Source organism: Mangifera indica, chromosome 2, assembly GCF_011075055.1.
Source record: "Mangifera indica cultivar Alphonso chromosome 2, CATAS_Mindica_2.1, whole genome shotgun sequence".
Classification (NCBI taxonomy): Eukaryota; Viridiplantae; Streptophyta; class Magnoliopsida; order Sapindales; family Anacardiaceae; genus Mangifera; species Mangifera indica.
In genome coordinates, this window is record NC_058138.1 from 15095731 (window position 1) to 15119557 (window position 23827).

Here is a 23827-nt window from a genome sequence, read left to right on the forward strand (position 1 = left end):
TTTGATTACATAATTAAGTATTTATATAATATGTAATAATATGATCAGATGATTAAACAAGTTTTGGTTACAAGCGCATAAAAAAGTAATTGGAAAAAAATTCAAACCATATTATTATATATAAATGGGTTTTGTTCTATTACATGGTTGCAGTAATAAATCAAACATAAAAATTTGCAAAATTACAACATGAAACTTGTAAACCAATAATATAAAATGTACAAGTTGTATGATAACTAAAATTGTATAAAGATATATTAACTTATGGTGCTGGTATGAAAGTACTAACTAGTTAATACATTTAGTTTATGTTATAAATAAATAATTGAATCTACACAAAGTATCAAGAGAAATAGCTTATATATTGCAATTCCTTCCTTGTATGATGGGTTTTTTTAGTAACATTATATTTCTTTCTTGTATGACGGGTTCTTTTAGTAAAACTATATTTCTTATATGACGGGTTTTTTAAGACTCAAAATTTTGACTTTGAATTTAATTTTTCTCCTTGTTATGGGTCCTTCCGAGACTTTGATTCAAAACAAAAAGTAAAAACATACCAACCAACTTCAAAAATAAAAATTAAGAAATAAAGAATTAAACAAATCTTTACAATATTATTATAATTTCAGCTAAATTATATAATAAGTATTCATTCGAAAAATTAAGACCACTTAATCAATTAAATAAATAATGCAATAAAACTCCAATAAATTAATTTTTCTAAATTGTGATTCTCTTTCTTTTTTTTTTTAACAAAATTTAAATTTAGGGATACCACAAAATTATTAAAATAGGTTAAAAAAATCCATCCCATCCCACTGACCACGGTTATAAAGTCAACAGAAATTAAAGGAGTGGTCTTAACTCATGTTTTAAAAAATTAATTTGCCTGTTTTATTATGATATTTTAGAAATATTTGTCATTGATGTATTATTCAAATTTATAATATAATGAATTAATAAATTTTATTTAATTACTCTATTATATTACCAATAATTTCTATAAATATTAGAAAAATATTTTTATTTAATTACTGTATTGGAAATCACATAAACTGGTATAATGAAAGGAGGCAAGAGTTTATTAGTCAACCTAAAAAAGTCCAGTCCAGTTAATGTGCCTCGAAGTGACCCGTCCAATACGGTGTTTTTCAATTTAAAAAAAAATAAATCAACAAAAATAATAATAATAATAAAAAATCTCCAATATAAACTGGAAGCGTAGATAATGCTGTATCCTGATCCTCCTCGTCGATCTTCCCTTCTCTGCAACAACCGGTAAGAAATGTCAGAGACAAAAGAAAATATTGTACTCTTTCCATTCATGGCACAAGGCCATCTAACTCCCTTCCTAGCCTTGGCTTTTCACATTCAAAAAACCAGAAAAAACTGCACCATAACTTTCGTCAACACCCCTTTGAACATCAAGAAACTCCGCACATCTCTCCCTCAAAAGTCCTCCATCAATCTCGTTGAAATCCCTTTCAACAGTTCACTTCATGGCCTCCCGCCGGACTCCGAGAACTGCGACTCTCTCCCTTATCCTCTCATCATTCAACTCCTGAGAGCTTCTGGTTCCTTGAAGCCTGGTTTCAGAGAGCTCATAAACGATCTTATTTGCAGGAACAATGGCGCCGACGCCCCGCTTTGCATTATTGCGGATATCTTTTTCGGGTGGACGGCCAGCGTCGCTCAGGAGTTCAATGTGTTTCATGCCATTTTTAGTGGCGCTGGAGGATTTGGCTTGGCTTGTTACTACTCAGTCTGGAGAAATTTTCCGCATAAAAAAACTGAATCGGAGGATTTTATGTTGCCGGATTTTGAAGAAGCTGGAAAAATTCATAAGACACAATTGGCTTTAAGTATGCTTGAAGCTGATGGTTTTGATCCTTGGTCACTCTTCCTGGGAGAAAATTTATCACAATATGTGAATTCAAATGGTGTTTTGTTCAACACAGTTGAGGAATTCGACAAGCTTGGATTGATGTATTTTAACAGGAAATTAGGCAGGCCAGCTTGGGCAATTGGGCCAATGTTGTTATCTTTAGAAAATAGAGCACATACTGCAAAAGGCAAAGAATCTGGAGTCAGTTCAGATTTCTGCAAAGAATGGTTAGATTCAAAGCCTGATAAATCAGTTTTGTTCATTTCATTTGGGTCAGTGAACACAATCAGCTTGTCACATATGAAAAAACTGGCCATTGCTTTGGAAGCAAGTGAAAAAAATTTCATCTGGGTTATTAAGCCGCCAATCGGGTTTGATATAAACTCAGAATTTAGAGAAAAAGAATGGCTGCCTGAAGGGTTTGAGGAGAGAGTGATATTGGGTTCAAAAAGAGGTCTTTTGGTGAATAAAGGGCTACCCCAAGTGGAGATTTTGTCACATAGAGCAATAGGTGGATTTTTGAGTCATTGTGGGTGGAATTCCGTGCTTAAAGCTTTGGTCCATGGGGTGCCGATTCTTGGGTGGGCGATGGCAGCCGAGCAGTTTTTTAATGTGAAGTTTTTAGAGGAGATGGGGATTTGTGTGGAGGTGGCGAGAGGGAAGACTTGTGAATTGAGACACCAAGATATAGAGGAAAAGATTGAGATGGTGATGAGTGTGGAAAGTGAGAAAGGGAATGAAATTAGAAGAAATATTTGTAAAGTGAGGGAGATGATTAAGAATGCCATGAGAGATGAAGAAAGTTACCGAGGAACTTCAGTGAAAGCCATGGATGAATTTTTCAAAGCTGCAGCATCAATGAAAGAAAAGAACAAGAGAGGACTCATTAATGGAGTTTGAGCTGGTTGGTAATTGATATTCTATCAATTAATAAAAGGTTTTCTAATTAGAGAATAAGAGGCTCTCTTCTTCAATTTATTAGTTTGTATTGTTATCAGATAAATATAATAATAATTCATTTTAAACATAAAAATAAGTATATATTTATATGTATTATTATGTGATTAAATAATATTTTATTTTTTATTTAAAATTATTTAATCACATGATAATACATATAAGTATATACTAATTTATATATTTAAAATAGATATGTGTTATTGTTGTTATTAACAAAAATTCCTCATAATGGATATAATTAAAATTATGTATAAAAAATATATACACATAATTTTATTATATAATAAGTTATATTATTCTCTTTAAAAATTCTTTGCACTTGCTTTTTTGGGTAATTAATTTACTTAAATCTTTTTCCTAAAAATTGTAATGTTTCACCACTCATACTAACCCCTAGTTTGCTAATGCCAAAACTTCGATGCACATTATTGAGAAGGTTAAAAGATGCACATTTTTTAGAGGGTTGAGAAATTCCGTGCACATTCTCACAAAATAAGAGATGAGATGCCATCTACCAGAACATGTAATATATGATATGTTATTGAGAAGGTTGTTGCACAGATAGATTTATGACACAAACTCATACCTATAGATAAGGTGAAGAGATAGTTTATCGATTGATATTCATTGATTAAATCGATGATATATTGATTGACATAGAACATGTCAAGAGATAGAGAATCTAATTAACATTCATAGTATGATGTGTCGAGTGCTACATTTGGTCTATTGGGAACCATAGTAATATAATTAGAATATAGATACCCTTAGAAAGAAGTCACATGACAAAAATATTAAATCTCTATTTCAGTATAGTCTGATAGAAATAAAATAATGATATAGATGATTTAAATATTATCTTGTTTTTACCACAGATGAAATAAATATTGTTTACATACTGTATTCTAAGTCATTTAAATTAAGGTAAAGATGACCTATAAATAACAAGGAAGAGATTAATTATAGAATGTAAGATAGAATTCAAGAATTTCTTGTAATAGGTATTTTAGTAATTATATATTGATTGAATGTTTTGATTATTATAAATACATGTTTAAAAGTTAAGAGTATCAATTTACTCCAGAGGACATAACTTGTGAAGTGGGATGTTACAAACATGTCTATTGCGGATACAACATGTAACATAAATTTACACCAATAAAACATAATTTAATCTGAGCCGTAGGATTTTTGCACAGGTAATAATGAATTAAAAACATGTAGGGAATAGAAATGCTAGAAGTGCCTCGCTTTTGCGAATCAGCAGAGTTTTTTTTCCCCTTAATTTCCCTTGATGCAGTGACCCTTCTTCCTGTCATAGAACTCCCCTTAATGTGAAAGATTATCAGATTAATTTTTATTAATCATATTAAATCTATTAGTAAATGTTCATTTAACTATTTCATTATCAAATTTTATTAAACAAAACTGTAATTAATCTTAGTTTATATAGGAAAATTTTCTAATATAAAAACTTGAAGAAACCTGAATATGCAGACGTCCAGGTCGTGGCAGACTTAAGATTTTTGTTGAGGGGCCTCCATGTAAGGGTGGATATGAAGCAAATCAAGTTTGAACACCCTTGATTGGAGTTCGATTTTAAAAAAATAATTCGGTTTAAATTTCACTTGATTTCATCAAACTAGTATTAATGATGACTCAAATTCGGTTTGAATAAAAAATAATTTGATTCAATTCAGTTTGAGTTTGATTTAAATTTATGACTCGAATAGGTTTTATGATTCATCAACAAAATAAAATTATTTTACCTAAATAATAGACAAATCTATTTGATTTGAGCTAAACTGAACCATAAATTTGAACTTCCAATTAGAGTTATAAATTCAAACAAACTATGAATTTGAATTACCGATTTAATCTATAAATTCGAATTGAATTAAAGTCAAACAACTCTTAGTTCGAGTTTATTTTAATTTAAAAAAAAAAAAGGCAAATCTTTTTATTTAAATTTAAATTTAAATTAAACTGAGTTGAGTTAACTTATGAAACCAAATTAGCTCGGTTTAGCGCCAACCATATCTCTATAGCTCTTAATTCTAAATTTTAGCCCATTTGAGAGTGAGCCTAGTAGCATGTTTTTTAATTTTTTTATCCAACCCTGTTTAAAATTAAGGGTGGGCCTAAGTAATTTAACTTAGTTTCCCCCAAATTGATGGTGGGCATGAATAAAATTTCTTTTACACTTTTCAATGTGAGGGTGGGCCTGGGCATACTCTCAGAAGGCCCAATTTAACCTGAGTCCGGGCTTTTTAATCTTTGCTGCAGATGATCAATCTCCTCCAAATCAAATCGATCATGGCCCTTTACACATAGCTGCAAGTGGAGAAAACACCCAGTTCGCCATGGAGATGGCTTCCTTAAAACCATCACTTGCCTGGAAACCAAACCCTCACGGCCTCAGCGCCATGCAGTTAGCTTTACAAAATTGTCACCAACAATTGGCGAGAACGCTTCCAACAATCAACAGAGAGCTTGTCCAAGTGAAAGGAGAGGGACAATTACTCTTTTGCACTATGCAGCAGATCAAGTGGAGGATTTGGGTCTTTTGTTGAATTTTTTCTGTTCTTGCTCGTCTTCTATACAAGATTTAACCGCTCGATGTTGGAAGTGTTGTGCATGTTGCTATGAAAACAAGAGGTTTGGCGCTATTAATGTTTTGAAGGGATGACTATCAAGGACACCAGGAAGAGATTTGACATTGGAAGAATCAAGACGGCAATACAGATTAAGGGGCGTTTGGTTTGGGTAATGTTTTATTACCAAAATAAAAAGATTATCTTGAAAATAGATTATTTAGAAAATTACTGAGTATAAATAATTACTATATTTGATAAAATTTGATAGGTATAAATAATTATTGTGTTTGGTTAAAGGTAATAAAAGATTACTAGTAAATTATTTTACTTAAATGCCCTTAAATATAATTATTTTTTAATGTTTTTTATATTATTTGGCATATTAATTAAAAATAAATTTATTTTTATTTTAAAAAATTAATAAATAATAATAATATAATTATAATAAACTCAATATTACCTCAGTAATCTTTAAATACCTAAGATGAATGTGGTAATTAAATTATCATTTATATTACCTGTCATGTCAGCATTGGTAATAGAAGATTACTGTAATTTTTTATTACTGACAAACCAAATAAAAGAATAAAAGATAGATTATCAAAGTAATCTTAAAAACCTCCAACCAAACGCCCATAAAAGTATTGTCATTTTGTTAAGTCCAAATTCTAACTTTAAATGTAAATTTAACTTATTAAATAAGATAGGATACAAAGTTATGATCTTCCTTACTCACCAACATTCATGCATAGCAAAATCCTATTTTGAGGACCCTTTTTAACTCTTTAAAAGGGCCAAAGAACTTATTCCAACCCTAGTTTTGATATGCTCTTAAAGTCACAATAATGGAGTTTGAAAAATTCAAAATCTTGCTCATGAGCTAACTGTAACTAGAATTTTCTGTTAAAGATAGAGATAAAATCATCATTTTACTAATATTAAAAAAATATAAAATTCATTATATTCCCCCTCACAAAATTTTATAACTTTAAAAAGTTATATTTTTTCTCTCAAACCTAAAGTTTGTTTTTTCATCTATCTGGTCACTATCTTCAGCATTGATGACCTCCCCTTTTTACCTTAAATTATTGGTCGGTACATCTTAAACCATCTCCTACTGTTTAAGATAGAGAAGAAATATTGTTGACATCGGAGATAATGGCTGGAAGGGTAAAGAAACAGATTTAAAAGAAAAAATATAATAAATTTTATATTTTTTAAATATTGTTAGTAAAATAAACATCTTATCTATACTTTTAATAAAAAAATTTAATAAAAATTAATTTATAAATAAAATTTTAAATTTTTTAAATTTTATAAATATATATTTATGTTTACGGTTAAAATTGGATTAAAAAAACACCCTCCAGAGCATTTGAAAGAGGTCTTCCGTTAAAAGTTCTTGGACCTTATAGCCCACAATATTACTTTTTTCTTATATCACAGGCGTTCCAAGCGGCCCCATATTTAAAACTCAAAATTTGACTCTGAATTTTTTTTTTTTTCAACTGAATTATTCTGAATAACTCATTTCCGTTTACGAGACTTTGATTAAAAAAAGGTGAAAAATACACCAAGTTCAAAATAACAATTAAAAAATAAAGAATGTAAATGTTATGATTGACATAAGTGGCTTCCCACGCGAAGTTTGTTTTCCACCACCCATGAAGAAAGTGGCTTGGGCGGCAGCCTTTAATTCACATTGGGAGGGAGGGAGGCACATTCATTGGACGGTGAAGCTATGGAGGCGGTGTAAATAAACCCCTTGAATTGTACAGATACACTTGAATTGTATACCTTCCGAATAAACCCCTTTAGTTTCATTCAATTTTCTTTTTTTTGCTTTGACCAAAATTTAAATTAATGGATATATTACAAAATTAAGGTAGATACGAAAATCCATGTCCACAGAAATTAAAGTAGCGGTCTTAACTCATGTTTGAAAAAATTAACTTGCTTGTTTTTCTCTGTATTAATGATTGCATATATATTATAATGTTTTAAAAATATTTGTGTATTAAGCAAATTTTAATTAATAATTTTTATCTAATCATAATACAACATCTAAATATTTATTTATTTTTATGTATATAAAATATTTATTTAAAATATTTTATTTAATTATGGGATATACATATCTACTGAATTAAAACACAAATTATTTTTATTTATAACAATTCTTACATAATTATATTCTTGGAAATCAAATGGTATAATAAATGGCTAAATTTCTGGTAAAGGAAGACCTTACTGGGCAACTTTTCAAAGTCAATTATTGTTGCTTGACTAATTTAATTTAATATGCCACAAAAATCAACCAAAGATAAAAATAAAAATAAATAAATCTCCAATAAAAGGTGTTACAATAAATAAATAAAATACATAGGAAGGAAGTATTGATAACTCTATCGCCCTCCTTCGCCTTAGACGATCTTCTCTTCTCTGCAACAGCCGAAAAGAAATGCCGGAAACAAAAGAAAATATTATACTCTTTCCATTCATGGCACAAGGCCATATAATTCCCTTCCTCGCCTTGGCTTTTCACATTCAAAAAACCAGAAAAAACTGCACCATAACTTTTGTCAACACCCCTTTGAACATCAAGAAACTCCGCTCATCTCTCCCTCAAAACTCCTCCATTAATCTTGTTGAAATCCCTTTCAACAGTTCACTTCACGGCCTCCCACCAGACTCTGAGAACTGCGACGCTCTCCCTTATTCTCTCATCATTCAACTCCTGAGAGCTTCGGCTTCCTTGAAGCCTGGTTTCAGAGAGCTCATAGACGATCTTATTTGCAGGAACAATGGCGCCGACGCCCCGCTTTGCATTATTGCTGATATCTTTTTCGGGTGGACGGCCAGTGTTGCTCAAGAGTTCAATTTGTTTCATGCCATTTTTAGTGGCGCTGGAGGATTCGGCTTGGCTTGTTATTACTCGGTCTGGAGAAATTTTCCGCATAAGAAAACTGAATCGGAGGATTTTTTGTTGCCGGATTTTGAAGAAGCTGGAAAAATTCATAAGACACAATTGGCTTTAAGTATGCTTGAAGCTGATGGTTCTGATCCTTGGTCACTTTTCCTAGGGGAGAATTTACCAGAATATGTGAATTCAAATGGTATTTTGTTCAACACGGTTGAAGAATTCGACAAGCTTGGATTGATGTATTTTAACAGAAAACTAGGCAGGCCAGCTTGGGCAATTGGGCCAATTTTTTTATCTTTAGACAACAGAGCACAGACTGCAAAAGGCAAAGAATCTGGAATCAGTTCAGAAATCTGCAAAGAATGGTTAGATTCAAAGCCTGATAAATCAGTTTTGTACATTTCATTTGGGTCAATGAACACAATCAGCTTGTCACACATGAAAGAACTGGCCATTGCTTTGGAAGCAAGTGAAAAAAATTTCATCTGGGTTATTAGGCCGCCAATCGGGTTTGACGTAAACTCAGAATTTAGAGAAAAAGAATGGCTGCCTGAAGGGTTTGAAGAGAGGGTGATTTCGGGTTCAAAAAGAGGTCTTTTGGTGAAAAAATGGGCACCCCAAGTGGAGATTTTGTCACATAAAGCAATAGGTGGATTTTTGAGTCATTGTGGGTGGAATTCCGTGCTTGAAGCGTTGATCCATGGGGTGCCGATTCTGGGGTGGGCGATGGCAGCCGAGCAGTTTTTTAATGTGAAGTTTTTAGAGGAGGAGATGGGAATTTGTGTGGAGGTGGCGAGAGGGAAGACTTGTGAAGTGAGACACGAAGATATAGAGGCAAAGATTGAGACGGTGATGAGTATGGAAAGTAAGAAAGGGAATGAAATTAGAAGAAATGTTTGTAAAGTGAAGGAGATGATTAAGAATGCCATGAGAGATGAAGAAAATTACAAGGGAACTTCAGTGAAAGCCATGGATGATTTTTTCAAAGCTGCATTATCAATGAAAGAGAAGAACAAGAAGAAAGGGCTCATTAATGGAGTTTGAGCTGGTTTGTAATTAGTACTCTATCAAGTAATAAAATGTTTTCAAATTAGAAAATAAATAGCCACTAGAGATCATTGTTTGTGTTCAAACTTAAGGTTACCAAGCGGCTGTCTCCTTAAATTTTATGAGTTAGTATTGTTATTCACAAAAATTCCTAGTGAAGGAAATAATAAATCATATTACCATCGTGAGAAATTCTTCGCACTTGTTCAAGCCAAACTAAAACTTAAGAGCTCAGACTTGTAAAGCTAAAAAATTTTGATACGAATTGAATAAAAAGATGTCTTTTTTATTAACATACACTAAAATATTGTCATTTTAGTACTGAAAGTTTGGTTTAAGTTTGAACTTAAGTCAAATTCAAACCAAATTCGAGATCGAATTCCTTCAAATGAATTAGATTTGAATAATTTTAAGATGAATTTAAATTCAATTCGATTTCGCTTAAAGCCAAATATAGCTTGAGCTTAAAAAGCACTTGCCTCCGCTCAAATATGTCCAAGCCTTACTTAATCTTTACAGGAATAAAATATAGAAGTGTGCCTGTTGATTAAAAAATAGAAGATGGTGATTGATTGTCTATAAAGGAGTGGACTTTGGGTCTATTTTGTTCATGTCCAAATAGATTTGTTTTTGAATTTTAGGTAAATATTCTTTCTTTATAACATATCAACATATAAATTATAATTACTGGAATTCAACTACATATATTTACTGATGATTTTCGACACAGTAAAAATGGGAAAACCTTTAAAAATAATTCCCTTTCACTTATAAATCATATAATTCATATATAACTTTAAAATAACTAGAGGTCTTCAAATGCGAAACGGAATCTACAAATTTATGAATACGTAATATTCTAACAATACATCTGTTTTCATTTATTATTGATTATAAGAGATAATAACATTACGATTTGAATGAGAAGTCTATTTCATGTACTTAAAATGGCCAACGGATGTTACAGCTAATCTCTCATCGAAGTTGCTTGGACAGAGTCTCGAGAATTTGATGCAACAATTCCGAGAAAGATGTCTTTGTCGCCTTCTACTGTTTTTGATAACCAAACTCAGAGCTCGTTTTAGCCACACATTCAGCTCGTGACACGCTTAAAATTGGGCACTTTTTCATTCACTTGATATATTGCATGTCTTTTCTCTTTTAAAAAATATCTCAAAAGCCACATGATTCTTGTTCCATTCTTTTACAACCACTAATTGTTTTGCCTGCCAAAGTTTAGAAAAATCATATTTTCCACTTCAATTTAAAAACCACGGAATGTTATCCACAACTTAATTATACTAAAAACTAATGAGAGAAGAGGTTAAATGTGATGATTTGTGGGCATTGTTTACATGATGATAAGCTTGTCATTTTGGTCAAGAGACGATAGTTATTAAAGTGCATTCGACCATCTTTTTCAAAGAAGTTTGGCAAACATTTAAGTATTTATGTATAAGTATTATCAGATTGGACAGTCAAAGTTGTCTATCTTATTATTTATTGGTGTTGTACTATTGTTAGGTCTATTTATATCTTGGGATGCAATTGTAGGCCTAAAGTGTTGGTTTTGTTGAGTAGAATACAATATCCAATGCTTATAATCGTTTTGATGTCTCCCCCATTAAAGGTTTTTATTGAAAGTCAATTGATTCATAATGCGAGGTGTATCAAGGAGGATAGAGATCTTTTGATTATCAACATTTTATGACTATCGAGTCAACAATGGGAGCAAATAGTGCTTAAAAGTGCTATATACTTTTCTTTAGTTATTCTTCTTTTACAAACAAGTCATCTTAACAATAAAAATACTATTGGTATAACATTATATGTTTATTTGACAGTATTTGAGAGAATCACTAAATTGATTTTAGTTGAGCAGCTCAATAACAGTGGAACAAGTCAATTTCAAACTGTAATCAAAATCCTCATATGTCTAATTGTCCAAGGCCTTCTTGTGTCACATTTTGTGAGCCATCAAGGAATCTAATGCATAGATGATCAAAATATATTATGCTAAATATAGTGGGGTCTTGATTTTGCTTCTAGCACCAATAAATTTGTTCTTTTGGAGAAATTGCTTTATTGCCAAATTGCCGAATCTTTTCGCATATAAAAGATTGCCTAATTCTTTTCAATACTCGCTAGTATACGTTTTTTCGTTTTTGTTTTGACAAAAAGTTACCATCGGTGGCTGCACTTTCTTTTGTCAAGGGTGGTGGAAGACACATTATTTCATTTTCTCTTTCTTTTTTTTTTTCTATGATAATGGACTAATTTTTTGTGTTGGATTGATCAGGATAAAGGATTGTAATTGTGGTTGGATTAGAAGCTCAAACTCAACTAAATTTGAAAGAAGCCAAACTCAAACTTATCGTAAAATTGTTTAAGTTTAGCTTGTTTGAAAAAAATTAAAGTCGAACTGAGTTTTCAGTTTATTTTGATATAATAGTTGAACAAAAAATCATTAAAACGATCTTGTTTAAATAAATATTGGTCTAAACAATATCGTTTTAATTAATTTGTATCAAAATTTTTTAGACTTATAAACTTAACTAATCAAATACCCCTAATGCTTAAGTTCGAGCTTGAGTTCAAAAATTATTCGAGTCAAAGTCATTTTCAAATTTTAACAAATTTAATTTGAATCTAATTTGAATTGTATTTTTTTCTAATTTTTTTAGTAATTAGAGATTTCTAATATCATTTTAATTAATTTATATCAAAATTTTTTAGACTTATAAACTTGACTAGTCAAATACCCCTATTGCTCAAGTTCGAGCTTGAGTTAAAAAAGTATTCAAGTCAAAGTTATTTTCAAATTTAAACAAATTTAATTTAAATCTAACTTTAATTGTAATTTTTTCTAATTTTTTTAGTAATTAGAGATTCTGTCTGTATTGATTAGATAGATAAACTCAAAATATAATAATCAGATCTATAACTATTATATTAAAGAAGTTAAAATTTTATAAATATGATATAAACTTAAACTTAAATGTTTGTGGTTGCGGTGAAACTTATTATGACGTATTTCATATAAATTTTGGTAATTCATTTTGTATTCAAGATTTTAATTTTTAGTACCTGGTTAATTTTTATTTGTTCAGTGTAGAATTCGTATTTTTCCACTTAGGTCGGTTGCAGCTTAATTGATGGTAAATAAGTTGATGGAATGGTAGAACAATAAAATTACGGATGTATATTTTTCAGTATATATAATATGTTGTTATATATTTTAATAATTTAAAATTAATAATATAATAATATTTAATTATATAATAATATAATAGTTATACATTTAATTATACATTTAAAAATTAGTAAAATTGATAAAATATTAAAATTTTTAAAGTGAATATTTGAATTTGAGTCACTGTTATATTTATAAAATCTGAACTTATTTAATATAACAATTATATATCTGATTATTATATTTCAAATTTATCCGTCCAATTAATATATACAGATTTTTGGTTATCAGAAATATTATTTATATATGTATATATACACGGCCGACAATAAAGTCATTATCCCCAAGCTAATTAAACTCTTCGATTGTGATTGATTTAACGTATTTGTGTGACATTGATACAAACATCCCATGTATTTCACGTTTTCTTCCTCAACAAAACAGGTCTGTCTTTTTTCTCCATGATTCAATAAGATAGGCCAAAATGCAGTACAAATCAAGGGCGCGGCTTTTATTATCAGGCAAAGGCCGAATCACTATTTCCCACCTGAACTTTGATGAACGCCCGTTTCAAACTCCTTACATTTTTTAATAAAATTGATTGAATTTTGTATGAAGTTGGTAAAAAGATAAAAATGACCCTTATTTTCACAGAAATTAAACAATAATTTTCTCTTTTTTCTTTGAAAATTCATCCACCCTTATTTAATAATTATAAAAATGATAAATTATAAAGTTGTTGTGATTAGGTTATTCCTCTCTTATTGTCACAATTAATTAACTTTTCAACTTTTTACAATTGTGTGACTAAGCCTTCTTTATTGTTGCGTTTTCAACGTTATGCAAAACTTCCGAATGTTGTTGCTTTTCTCACCATTAACTCAATTGGGATCTATCATATCTCTATCAAATGTATTGCTTCTCACTTATATTTGTCGTTGACAAACTTTGTTTTAGTTGAATCTTATTGTTTCCATCAACTCTAAGATGTTTTATTGTTCACACGAGCCCAATTACGTATAAATCTGTTGGCTCTACTTGGGTGTTTTTTGTAGCCAAGAAATGAGAAACAAGAAGATAAAAAAAAAATGGAAAGAGAAAAAAAAATTAAAGTAAAAATATAATTTATTCGTACTATTAGAATTGTAAGTGGTATTATTAATTATATTAAGGACAAATTAAAATTCATTTTAACTATTAAAAGCTACATATAACCTTGAAGAATGGATAAAAAATAGATTTTACCGCATCAAGCATTGACAGATAATTGCTTACGGGGAACAATAAGACTGTAAATGGGATTGGCATCGTGCATTTTGGCGAGCACAAGAAGATCATGAATGTAGTTGGACTATGGGAGATGTAAAACAAAACCATGCAGTTTTGCTTCAATTCCTAAAATATATTTTCGAGGTCCCAAATCTTTTAAGGCAAATGCCTTATAAGGAAAGTGATCAACGACATAAGCTTAGATATTGAATTCCTAGTCAACGAGACTTATCATCAACATAGACAAGTATAATTGAGAATGTCAGCCTGATTATTGATGAAAATTAAGAGTCAAACCTTAAACAACATACACCCATTGGAGAAGTGTATACTGAAGCCAATGGCTCTAGGCACAGGTCTGCATTAAGCCATACAGTGCACGCTGAAGCTTGCAAACATACTGAGATTTAGTTGAATCAACAAAGCCAAAAGGTTGAGACCTATAAAACATTTCAGATAACACACCATTTAGGAAAGCATTGTGCACATCAAGTTGACAAATTGGTCATTTGTGAGACAAAGCAAGACAAAGAACTACTCAAATAATACCTGCCTTGACAATTGGACTGAAAGTTTCTTGAAAGTCAATTTCAGGCATCTAATTGAAGCCCTTCACTACAAGATTTGCTTTATAGCACTCAACAGAATCATTTCCTTTATAGCCCTTCACTCAGGCATCTAAGTGCTTTTTGTGTGAAATTTCAGAGTTAGAAGAAAATAGCAGCTCGGATTGAGAGATTTTATGGTTTTCTTTTCTGAGGTTAGAGAAAGAGAGTACAATTGTATTTAAATAACTTCTTTGGCCATAAGTTTAGTCTTTAATAAAGAGTTGGTTATTGTTGTATTTTATTAATAATCTTAATTTTATATATTTTATATATAAACTTTTGAGTGCGCAATCGGGTACATCCAAACATGATGATGTATCCAATCGTATATTTAAAAGTGTATACACGTTACATTGGTTTATCTATATATGGACGCCATATTCCCGTCTTCTTCATCCTTCTCCACCACTTCTTGCTTTCTGATCTCAGCAACTTAACAGCAGCAATGCAGGAACCAAAACAAAACATAGTAATGTTTCCCTATATGGGTCAAGGCCATATCATTCCTTTACTAGCATTGGCCCTTCGTATAGAGAAAACAAACAAATACACCATAACTTTTGTTAACACCCCTTTGAATATCAAGAAACTCACTTCATCTCTCCCTCCAAACTCCTCCATTCATCTCCTTGAACTCCCTTTCAATAGCTCAGATCATGGCCTCCCTCCTGGTGCTGAAAACATGGATTCCCTTCCTTATCATCTCTTCATCTCTCTCTTTCAAGCTTCTCTGTCTTTGAAACCCCATTTCAGGAAACTTATCTCCAATCTTATCCATGAACAAAGTGGAGAAAAACCAGTTTGCATCATCTCAGACATGTTTTTAGGATGGTGTAAAGAGATAGCTCAAGAGTTTGGAATATTTCATGCTATATTTATCAGCTGTAGCGCCTTTGGTTCTGCCTGTTACTACTCTTTGTGGCTAAATTTACCTCACCGGAGCACTGTTTCTGACAAATTTCTGTTCCCAGATTTTCCTGAAGCTTCTACCTTTCATGTCACTCAATTGTCAGAAGTTTTAAGAGTTGCGGATGGGAGTGATCCTACGACAGCGTTTCGAAGGAAAGAGCTGCTTTCTCCCTGGAGTAAAGCTGATGGAATTTTGTTCAACACTGTGGAGGAGATTGACAAGCTTGGATTGATGTACTTTAGTAGAAAACTAGGCCGTCAGGTTTGGCCTATTGGACCTGTTCTTTTGGCTCCAGGATCCCAAGCTCGAAGCAGAAGAGATTTCGGAATCTCCCCGGAGGAATGTAAATATTGGCTTGACAATAAACCTTCTTGTTCAGTTCTCTATGTTTCATTTGGGTCACAGAACACTATATCAGCATCAAATATGATTCAATTGGCAATGGCTTTAGAGGGTTGTGGCAAGACTTTCATTTGGGTTGTCAGGCCACCAATAGGCTTTGACATCAATTCAGAATTTAAAGCGAATGAATGGTTGCCTGAGGGATTTGAAGAGAGAATCAAACAGTCAGGACGTGGGCTATTGGTTCACAAATGGGCACCCCAGGTGGAAATTTTATCTCACAAATCTTTATCTGCATTTCTGAGTCATTGTGGGTGGAACTCCTTGGTTGAAGCATTAAGTTATGGCGTGCAGATTCTTGGGTGGCCATTGGTGGCGGAGCAGTTTTACAATGTGAAGTTGCTGGAGAAGGAGATTGGAGTTTGTGTGGAGGTTGCAAGAGGGAGGAGTTGTGACGTTCTTCATGAGGAAATAGTAGGGAAAATAGAGATGGTGATGAATGAGAGTGAGAAAGGAAAGGAAATTAGGAAGAAAGCCTTGCAAGTTAAGGAGACAATTAAGAATGCTCTAAGTGATGAGGAAAATTTTAAGGGTTCTTCCATGAAAGCCATGGATGAATTCTTGGATGCTTGCATTGATGAGAAGAAGATGAAAATTCAATAATGATATTTAAATAAATGCATATGCCCGTATGCATATATGAATCCTAATGTTCTCTTGGTTTTTTTAAAATGATTTTGTTTTTGTTTGATACTTTTTATCAAAGTGAATGAGTTCTTTATATTTTGTAATAAATTGTTGCTTGGAAAATTGGAATCCACTGCCTCTAGCTCAACGTCAATTCCTTTAGCATTGCTGAGTTAAACTTGTGCAATAAGATTATTGGGGGTTGAGAGTGATTATGGATTTATTTTGGGCCAACAGATTATTTCCCCCCAAGGTTTAGTGTATTACCAAAGTTTCACTTCTCAAGTCTCAAAAATTTAAATACCCACTTATAAACAATTAGAATTAACAATATCCTTTGGTTTTAGAGATAAAATCGTCATTTAATTAGTGAATTAAAAAAATAAAACTTTATATTATTTTTCTCTCCAAATCTTAAAAATTAACAATTTCCTTTAAGCTTAAATTTTAAAAAGTTACATTCTCCCCCTACTAAGTTTCCATTTGTCAACGAAATTTCTCTCCCTTCGACAACCCAACTCTCTTTTCTCCCTTTCTCTACACATCTCTTTCTCCAATAAAACGAAAAAACCAAAGAAGGATGGCACTGAGAAGGAGATCGTTAGTGGCAAAGAAAAAGAGGTTATGATAGGATTTCAATCGTCAAAAAAAGATGGATTGAAAATAAAACTCTAAGAAAAAAATATAATTTTTAACAATTTAATATGAAAAAAATTGTTAATTTTTCTTAATATTTAAAAGAGAAAATGATATAAATTTTTATTTTTTTTAATATCACTAGTTAAATAATAATTTTATCTCTAAAATTAATTAATTTTATTAATTTTAATAACTTATAAATAAATATTTAAATTTTTAAAACTTTTGACCATCTATTTTGAATTACGGAAAGCCTTGACGTAATCCCCCAAACAATATTTCATTAATTCTATAGATAAGCCCCGCATTCTTTATTTGCTTTTTAATTAAAATTCTAGAGATCCACACTTTAATATATAAAGATCTCTATAAAAGTCTTGTGAAAAAAAAAAAAAAAACTACTTTCCGCAACTTAATTTTGACTAATCAAGCCACTCAAATTTATCAATCCAATAAAAAAATAAGAGTTGTTGAGGCTTCAAATAATTCAATGGCCAGAAAAGCTTCAAAATAATCCACCAATTAAATTATCGTTTGTTGGATCTCCATAATCTCTATCCTAATAACCAATTCATGCTTACTTTGGATTATTTTAAGAAAAAGAATCTTTGAATATATCGTTATTCATAGCTATTAATTTACCTCAAGAGATGCTTAAGTGAAAATCAGTATTAGGACTTTTGGTTCAGGTTATCAAAGAGTATTTCGCTAATCTAATTTTTATTAGTGATATATATTTTTTGAATAATATGATTATTATTTTTATCTTAATTTTTAAAATATTATTAAGATAATTTTAATTTTATTATAATTATATCTTTATTTATCAATTATATAGAATGAAAATATATCATTTATATACCCAAATTATATATAAAAATTATGTACAATTTTATTGCTTTTATTTAAGAGATTTTTTCAAATGTTTATGGTTTATTTTATATTTTATTATTTTAATTTTGTTAATTTTTATTGATAAATGCTATGTGTGTGTGTGTGTATTTTTTTATTTTTAAATTGATATATTTATCAAAGCAAAAGTAATTTAACAGTGAGACTCTGTTTTCTTCAAATTGAAGAACTGGAAGATTTGCCACGAAAATAGGCAAATCACGTCGGCAGACATGATTTACCTACACGCCTAGTGGGAAACTCATGCCTACAATCGTAATTTTGATAAAAAAGATAAATGTATGAATGTAATTTTACCAAGCAAATAAGGGATAAATGATAAACTCCAATAGATGAAATGAAAGAGTTAAATGATATTTTATTCAGTGTTACACTTAAGGGTTTAGTTAATATTTTATTATGGGGTTTTATGATATTTTGTTTTAACGAAAATCCTAATATTCGCATATATGAAACACATTAATATTCAATTAGAAAGAAAAATATATATTAATTTAGATGTTAAAACTATGTAATCACTAAATCCTTTTCCAATTTAATTGCCTCATTTTGAAAATTCAAAATCTGTAAGATTTCTGAAATTTACCAATGCCAAAAATTAATGTGAAATATAAGATTTTTTTTTTCATTTATATCTAAAATTCTGAATTTATCGTAGAAAATTGTAAAGATATTTTAATTTTACAAAATATTTTTAATGTTGGAAAATGAGAAAGATAAGATTAGAATACCATAAAACAAGGAAAAGTTAAAAAACAACGGTAAATAATTTACTTTGCCATCAGAGAGAATAAGAAAAAAAAAAAAAAAAAACTCTCCATCTGTAAAATGTCAATAACCCCCTATACTGTATAGTGTCCCAATATCTCAATTTCATAAAACAAAAAATAAAATTAACATTTTAGTTCAATAAGTATTAAAGTTAAAATTGTCCAAAAAAATAAAAAAAAGAGATACGAGCTCTTTTCTGCAAAAATTCTGCGATTGATTACAATATCAACTAACAAGAAGATGTTTGCAGGCATAATACTACTATTGTGACAACAAATATATTAGATGATATTCATGATAGAATTAGAACACATGGAAATGAAATAGTGTACCGTATCAGGAGGAGGTTGAACTTCCGGTGTCAGTGTCCCACCAAAAGCTGACAGACAAACTTGTGGAAAGAGAGCGCACATAGTGCCACCATTTTGGCGGGATGTATATCATTTCACCTTCATTTAGAATGCAGTCAAAAAATTCTAGCTCATGCACCTTCGGAAATTTTGTGTCATCTATGTGGTCTAGATCAACCTTCAAACAACAACATACACTCAACTTGTCAGAGTTCCACAGCAAGAAATGCAGCATGCATTGTTTTACAAATGGGGTTTTTATAAAGCTAGGATGGCAGACACATTAAATGCCTTTGCTTTGTGAGAAATGAGAAACATATAAGTGAAGGATGTTAAAGATGGTTGTTTTTTCTGGAAGTATTTACCTTATAACATGCCAATGCATCCCAAAGGTGATCAAAACAAGTTTGAGAACTTGGAATTTGAGTTTAAATGTTTTTTCTTCAAGCATTTATTTAATACATAACCCTAGTTGATCATCACTGTGACTCGACTCAATTTTCATTGAAAAGGTAAAAGGACTGATGTACCAATATTTGCTGCAACTTTCCACAGGTCATCAAACTCCTCCACCCAAAATCATCTCTCCTAGAAATGCTTCTAACCAAACCTCTGATAATAAGATATAAAATTACAAAGTAAATGGAGGATAATCAGTTGCCATTTGTCAGTACTTCAATATTAACAAAAACTGAAATTGAAGGCAATCATTTCACTATTAATATCAGCCAGGTTGAGGATAACGCAAACCAACATATGCAGTTCCACATTACTTGTGCAAATAAACAGACGGAAGGACTAGTTGCATAAAACACTTCAAATTTCTACATTTAGATTTTCAACTGTTGCATGAAAATACCACCAAAAGAGTAAGCAGAATACTGCAGATGATTCATAAGTCTTGAGAAGAGTTCAAGTTATCAGGCTACCTGGCTGGAATTGCAAAGCATGGTTTCCGTGTACGGGTAAAGTTCCTCTGACAATGAAGCAGGGTAAAGCCTTACATATTTTTTACCAACAACCTGAAAATTAAGAGGCAGAGAACTGTTTAGTCCACTATTTGACATTGTTTATATTAATAAGCAAAGGATCCACTCTTGCACATAGATATATGCATGCTAATCAAGTGACTGGTCTAATGGCGTGTCAAAACTACCAGTCAATAATCTTCAAGAAGGTAATCATACCAGCAATCATCATCAAAAACTGATTCATGAGTCTGTGAAATTAGTGTATCTAGGAAAATATGTATAGGATAAGGGTTAGGCCAGGGTTTGATCCAACTACCAATATAAAGTCATCAATTATGTAACCAATCCATATATTGTCAATGCATCTTGATCAAGTAAAATCTATTTAGATCATTCAGGTTACAGAAATTTGACATCCAACCTCTTTCACTCTTAAAAAAGACAAACTAATTATTAAAGGACTACTACTTACCAATAAAAATTCTCTCTAGTACTTAAAAGCACTAGATCAACAATTCTATAACTTGGGAGTTACTAGGATATAGTAAAGGTATTCTCCACAAGAAAGAGGGAAAAAAATTGGAGACCAACCTGGTAATTTGGAAAATTGCCTCATTTATCATCATATGCTAAACAGTTTAGAGAGGTCGTGGAAGTTCAGATGAAAGGCAAGTACCATAGTCCTAATAACTTCATAGGTTTTATCCAGTTGGTGGTTGATTTCCTGAAGGGAAACAGAGTGTTTTTTCGTCTGGGTTTCAGGTATTGTTCACGATGAGATAGACAAATTCGCAACAGGAAGAGCCATAATCATGAAAGAATATTAAAGAAGTCCCATACTATACAGACAAAGCTGCCCACATTCTGAGGGACAATCAACCAACTACATGTCTTTTCAACCATATTGAAGCACTGAATGGCATTAATATACTAATGGCATTCAGAGAATACCAGGAATATAAAGGAAGTTCGATGAAGAAAAATAAATCCAGAAGGAAGCTCCATGCTGGTGATTATGCACAATAAGGAGTCAAAAATACCTGAGCAAGTATATTATGGTGTGGATCATGATGCAGAGGTGTTACTGTCCCCACTGGACCGAACCAAGCATTTACAGACCTCAGCTCCCCTCTCCCAGCAAAACAGTAATCAGGAACATAAATGTCTTTGCGTAGTTCAGTAATCTGCCGTTCAAGCACATTGTCAATATGCTAAAGGTTTGGATATTAGTTTTCGAAGCAATGAGCTATTCAACATCCTTACAAAACCTAGACATGATACATGCCTGATCAAATAACGGATGCTGAGCAAGATATGTAGGCACATTGGAAGAATTGCCAGTTGATTGAATCCCCTCAAGAAATTGCGAAAATGGGATAAGCTCTTGCTTCCACTCTGGGCATAAATAGTTTTTTCCCACCTGCAATCCATTTAAACTTTACCAGTTTTCAGCAATAACAAATACTTTCAATAAACAGGAATTTCTAAAAAAAATTAAGCCGGACAAGAAATTGCTTTCAATGGATGAAGTTGATAACCAAAGGACTCATGCTATCTGCACTTAGATTTCACATCAATTACAGAAAAATTAATTACCTCAACTGGGACTGTACTGTCACCAGCAACTCTTTTCAAGTAATCAATATCATTCCACTTCGCCCTGGCTGGCCAGTGCGCCATACAATCAGTAATTATAACTGGAAAACCTGAGAGGAAGTACTCACACAGAAATCCCTCCAGAGATAAAGCTGAACTCTTCGCTACATCCTTACAAGATAAGGACCTATTCGGCAAAATTTGAAGCAGCTGGAAGATCAAAAGCAATACTATCAGTGGTTAAATAAGTTCTCAGATCCTTGAGCTGCAACATGTAAACACACTAACAAACCAGATTTTATATTTCAAATACATAGAATATATATATATATACGTATATATATGTATGTATATAAAAGACAACAAAATAGTTACACAAAAGTGAAGAACAAAAAATGACCATTATAAAAAATAAAATTTAATTATTTTAATAGCCGGAAAAGAACAATTGCAACTACATATTCGTAAAAAAATAATATCTAAAATTACGGATGAATTGTAAATATGGTGTGCATAATATTGCAATGCTGTTCCAGTGACATTACCACAACTTCTCCTTAATTCATATAATAAAATGCCATTTGTTATGTTACTGGAGTAACTGGACCCGGCAATGTTACCAAACCTCATATTTTCATGATTAATAAAAATATATGTACCTATTTTTGATACATAAATATATACATATTTATATGTATTATCATATGATTAGATAATTTTAAATTAAGAATAAAATAATGCTAAATTATGTAATGACATATATGAGTGTATACATAAAGTAGATTACATAGTATTACTCAATGATAATTATATATATATATATATATATATATATAAAATTGTTTAAATAATTAAAAGTGTGCATTGTTACCGGAAATACGTTGCTGTTTAAAAAAAAAATTTGAAAAACGAACCTCACCTCAGCTTTATCAAACTCCACCTCGGAGACTAATCTCCGTCCATTCTCCGACGACGCTTCCGAGCGCTCACCATTTTCACCTTCTCCTCTAGCCGAAAACGACACCGTTTCAATAGCTGAGTCCAAATCCTTCCTCAATAGCGGCCCTCCCATGATCACTCCCATATCCAAAACTCTGAGAGCCTCCTTGAACTCCCCATTGCCGCAATGATGTTTCGCTACGTGCAGGCACGCCATCGAGTAGGCATCCCGCCACACCGGCAGTACGGAGTGCCATGGGCCGGAGTGCAGCTGCTCCCACGCCATCTCAAGCGCAGCCTCCGCCGCTCGTGTGTCTCCAAGCACGGCCTGCGCAACCATGCGGACGTAGGCGTAGCCGCCGTGCTCCGAAATCGTCTTCAAGAGACCGGGCGACTCCTCGTCGAGAATCGGCGTGGAAAAGAAAGTCTCCATGGGGTGATTGAAACGGTGCGTTTTGTGAAAGAGAAGAAAGAGATTGCGAGCGTGCGATATTGGGAAGGGGGAGATATTTATATTTGCATAGGAAAAGCAGAGGGTTAGGATGTGAGGTGAGATATTTGATGGGCATATTTTTCTTATTTGTGAATGAACATGATGATTAGATGATACCTTTATTTACGAGGTTGGCCTTCGTTTTTTTCCAGAATCTTCTTTTTAAATGGTTGATTATTGCTATGAATAATTAATTTATATAATACAAATTTTACAAAAGTAATACTATATAGATTTATTTTAATATATAATTATATATATTTATATGTGTTATTATATAATTTGATATATTTAATTTAAAATTATTTAATTTTATGATAATATATAAATATGTATATAATTTTATATTCAAAATAAGTGTATATAATTTTATTGATTTTATAATATTCAATCACAATAAAATTATATATACTCATAATCTCTAAAATTATGTGCACAAATTTTTTGTACATAAATATACACATATACAAATATATATTAATATAATACACATTATAATACATATCATTTTTTATTTGTATCATATCATACTGTGTATCAAAAATATTGATAACTATGTAAAATAATAAAATTATTGTTCAATAAGATTTTTACTAGAAGCAACAAGAATGGCTCATTCACATCCAATTTCAATCTCTTACTTCTACGAGATACCCTTTATCTCCCATCTTCACTAGGTAATATAATAAAAAATTTCCATTTAGGTATCTAGATATATGCCCTTATTTGAAT

The 23827-nt window shown here is 31.4% G+C and overlaps 4 protein-coding genes across 7 annotated transcripts; 3 read left to right on the top strand and 1 right to left on the bottom strand.

Annotated features, from left to right (window-relative positions):
- Positions 1–1255: 1255 nt before the first annotated feature.
- Positions 1256–2842, top strand: LOC123209635 (UDP-glycosyltransferase 92A1-like). The gene has a single exon (XM_044627761.1). It carries the CDS (start codon positions 1289–1291, stop codon positions 2786–2788), a length of 1500 nt encoding a protein of 499 aa, XP_044483696.1. The 5' UTR covers positions 1256–1288; the 3' UTR covers positions 2789–2842.
- A 4974-nt stretch (positions 2843–7816) lies between these two features.
- Positions 7817–9607, top strand: LOC123209758 (UDP-glycosyltransferase 92A1-like). The gene has a single exon (XM_044627891.1). It carries the CDS (start codon positions 7907–7909, stop codon positions 9410–9412), a length of 1506 nt encoding a protein of 501 aa, XP_044483826.1. The 5' UTR covers positions 7817–7906; the 3' UTR covers positions 9413–9607.
- A 4364-nt stretch (positions 9608–13971) lies between these two features.
- On the bottom strand, positions 13972–23174 carry LOC123199410 (lysine-specific demethylase JMJ30-like). Of its 4 annotated transcripts, none has more exons than XM_044614411.1 (7): positions 22583–23174; positions 21664–21873; positions 21353–21487; positions 21108–21251; positions 20026–20118; positions 19079–19274; positions 13972–14317 (listed from the first exon to the last, which is right to left on the bottom strand). In XM_044614411.1, exons 1-6 carry the CDS (start codon positions 23033–23035, stop codon positions 19083–19085), a joined length of 1227 nt encoding a protein of 408 aa, XP_044470346.1. In that variant the 5' UTR covers positions 23036–23174; the 3' UTR covers positions 13972–14317; positions 19079–19082. The 4 variants fall into 4 exon arrangements, 2 of the variants coding, with proteins under 2 accessions (XP_044470346.1, XP_044470356.1); XR_006498370.1 differs by lacking the exon at positions 13972–14317 and adding an exon at positions 19627–19708 and having other exon boundaries at positions 19093–19274; positions 22583–23173; XR_006498373.1 differs by lacking the exons at positions 13972–14317; positions 19079–19274 and adding exons at positions 19630–19708; positions 19870–19938.
- LOC123208591 (UDP-glycosyltransferase 92A1-like) lies at positions 14889–16400 on the top strand. Its single transcript, XM_044626127.1, has one exon. The coding sequence runs from the start codon at positions 14931–14933 to the stop codon at positions 16398–16400; it is 1470 nt and encodes a 489-aa protein (XP_044482062.1). The 5' UTR covers positions 14889–14930.
- Positions 23175–23827: the final 653 nt, after the last annotated feature.

What these genes read in the sequence shown, in the direction of transcription:
- LOC123209635 (XM_044627761.1), top strand. Translation starts at nt 1,289, where the DNA reads ATGTCAGAGACAAAAGAAAATATTGTACTCTTTCCATTCATGGCACAA.
- LOC123209758 (XM_044627891.1), top strand. Translation starts at nt 7,907, where the DNA reads ATGCCGGAAACAAAAGAAAATATTATACTCTTTCCATTCATGGCACAA.
- LOC123208591 (XM_044626127.1), top strand. Translation starts at nt 14,931, where the DNA reads ATGCAGGAACCAAAACAAAACATAGTAATGTTTCCCTATATGGGTCAA.
- LOC123199410 (XM_044614411.1), bottom strand. Translation starts at nt 23,035, where the DNA reads ATGGAGACTTTCTTTTCCACGCCGATTCTCGACGAGGAGTCGCCCGGT. An exon ending in ACAGTACAGTCCCAGTTGAG is followed by an intron (nt 21,488 to 21,663) that starts GTAATTAATTTT and finishes AATGGATTGCAG; the next exon opens with GTGGGAAAAAACTATTTATG. An exon ending in AGCATCCGTTATTTGATCAG is followed by an intron (nt 21,252 to 21,352) that starts GCATGTATCATG and finishes CTTGAACGGCAG; the next exon opens with ATTACTGAACTACGCAAAGA.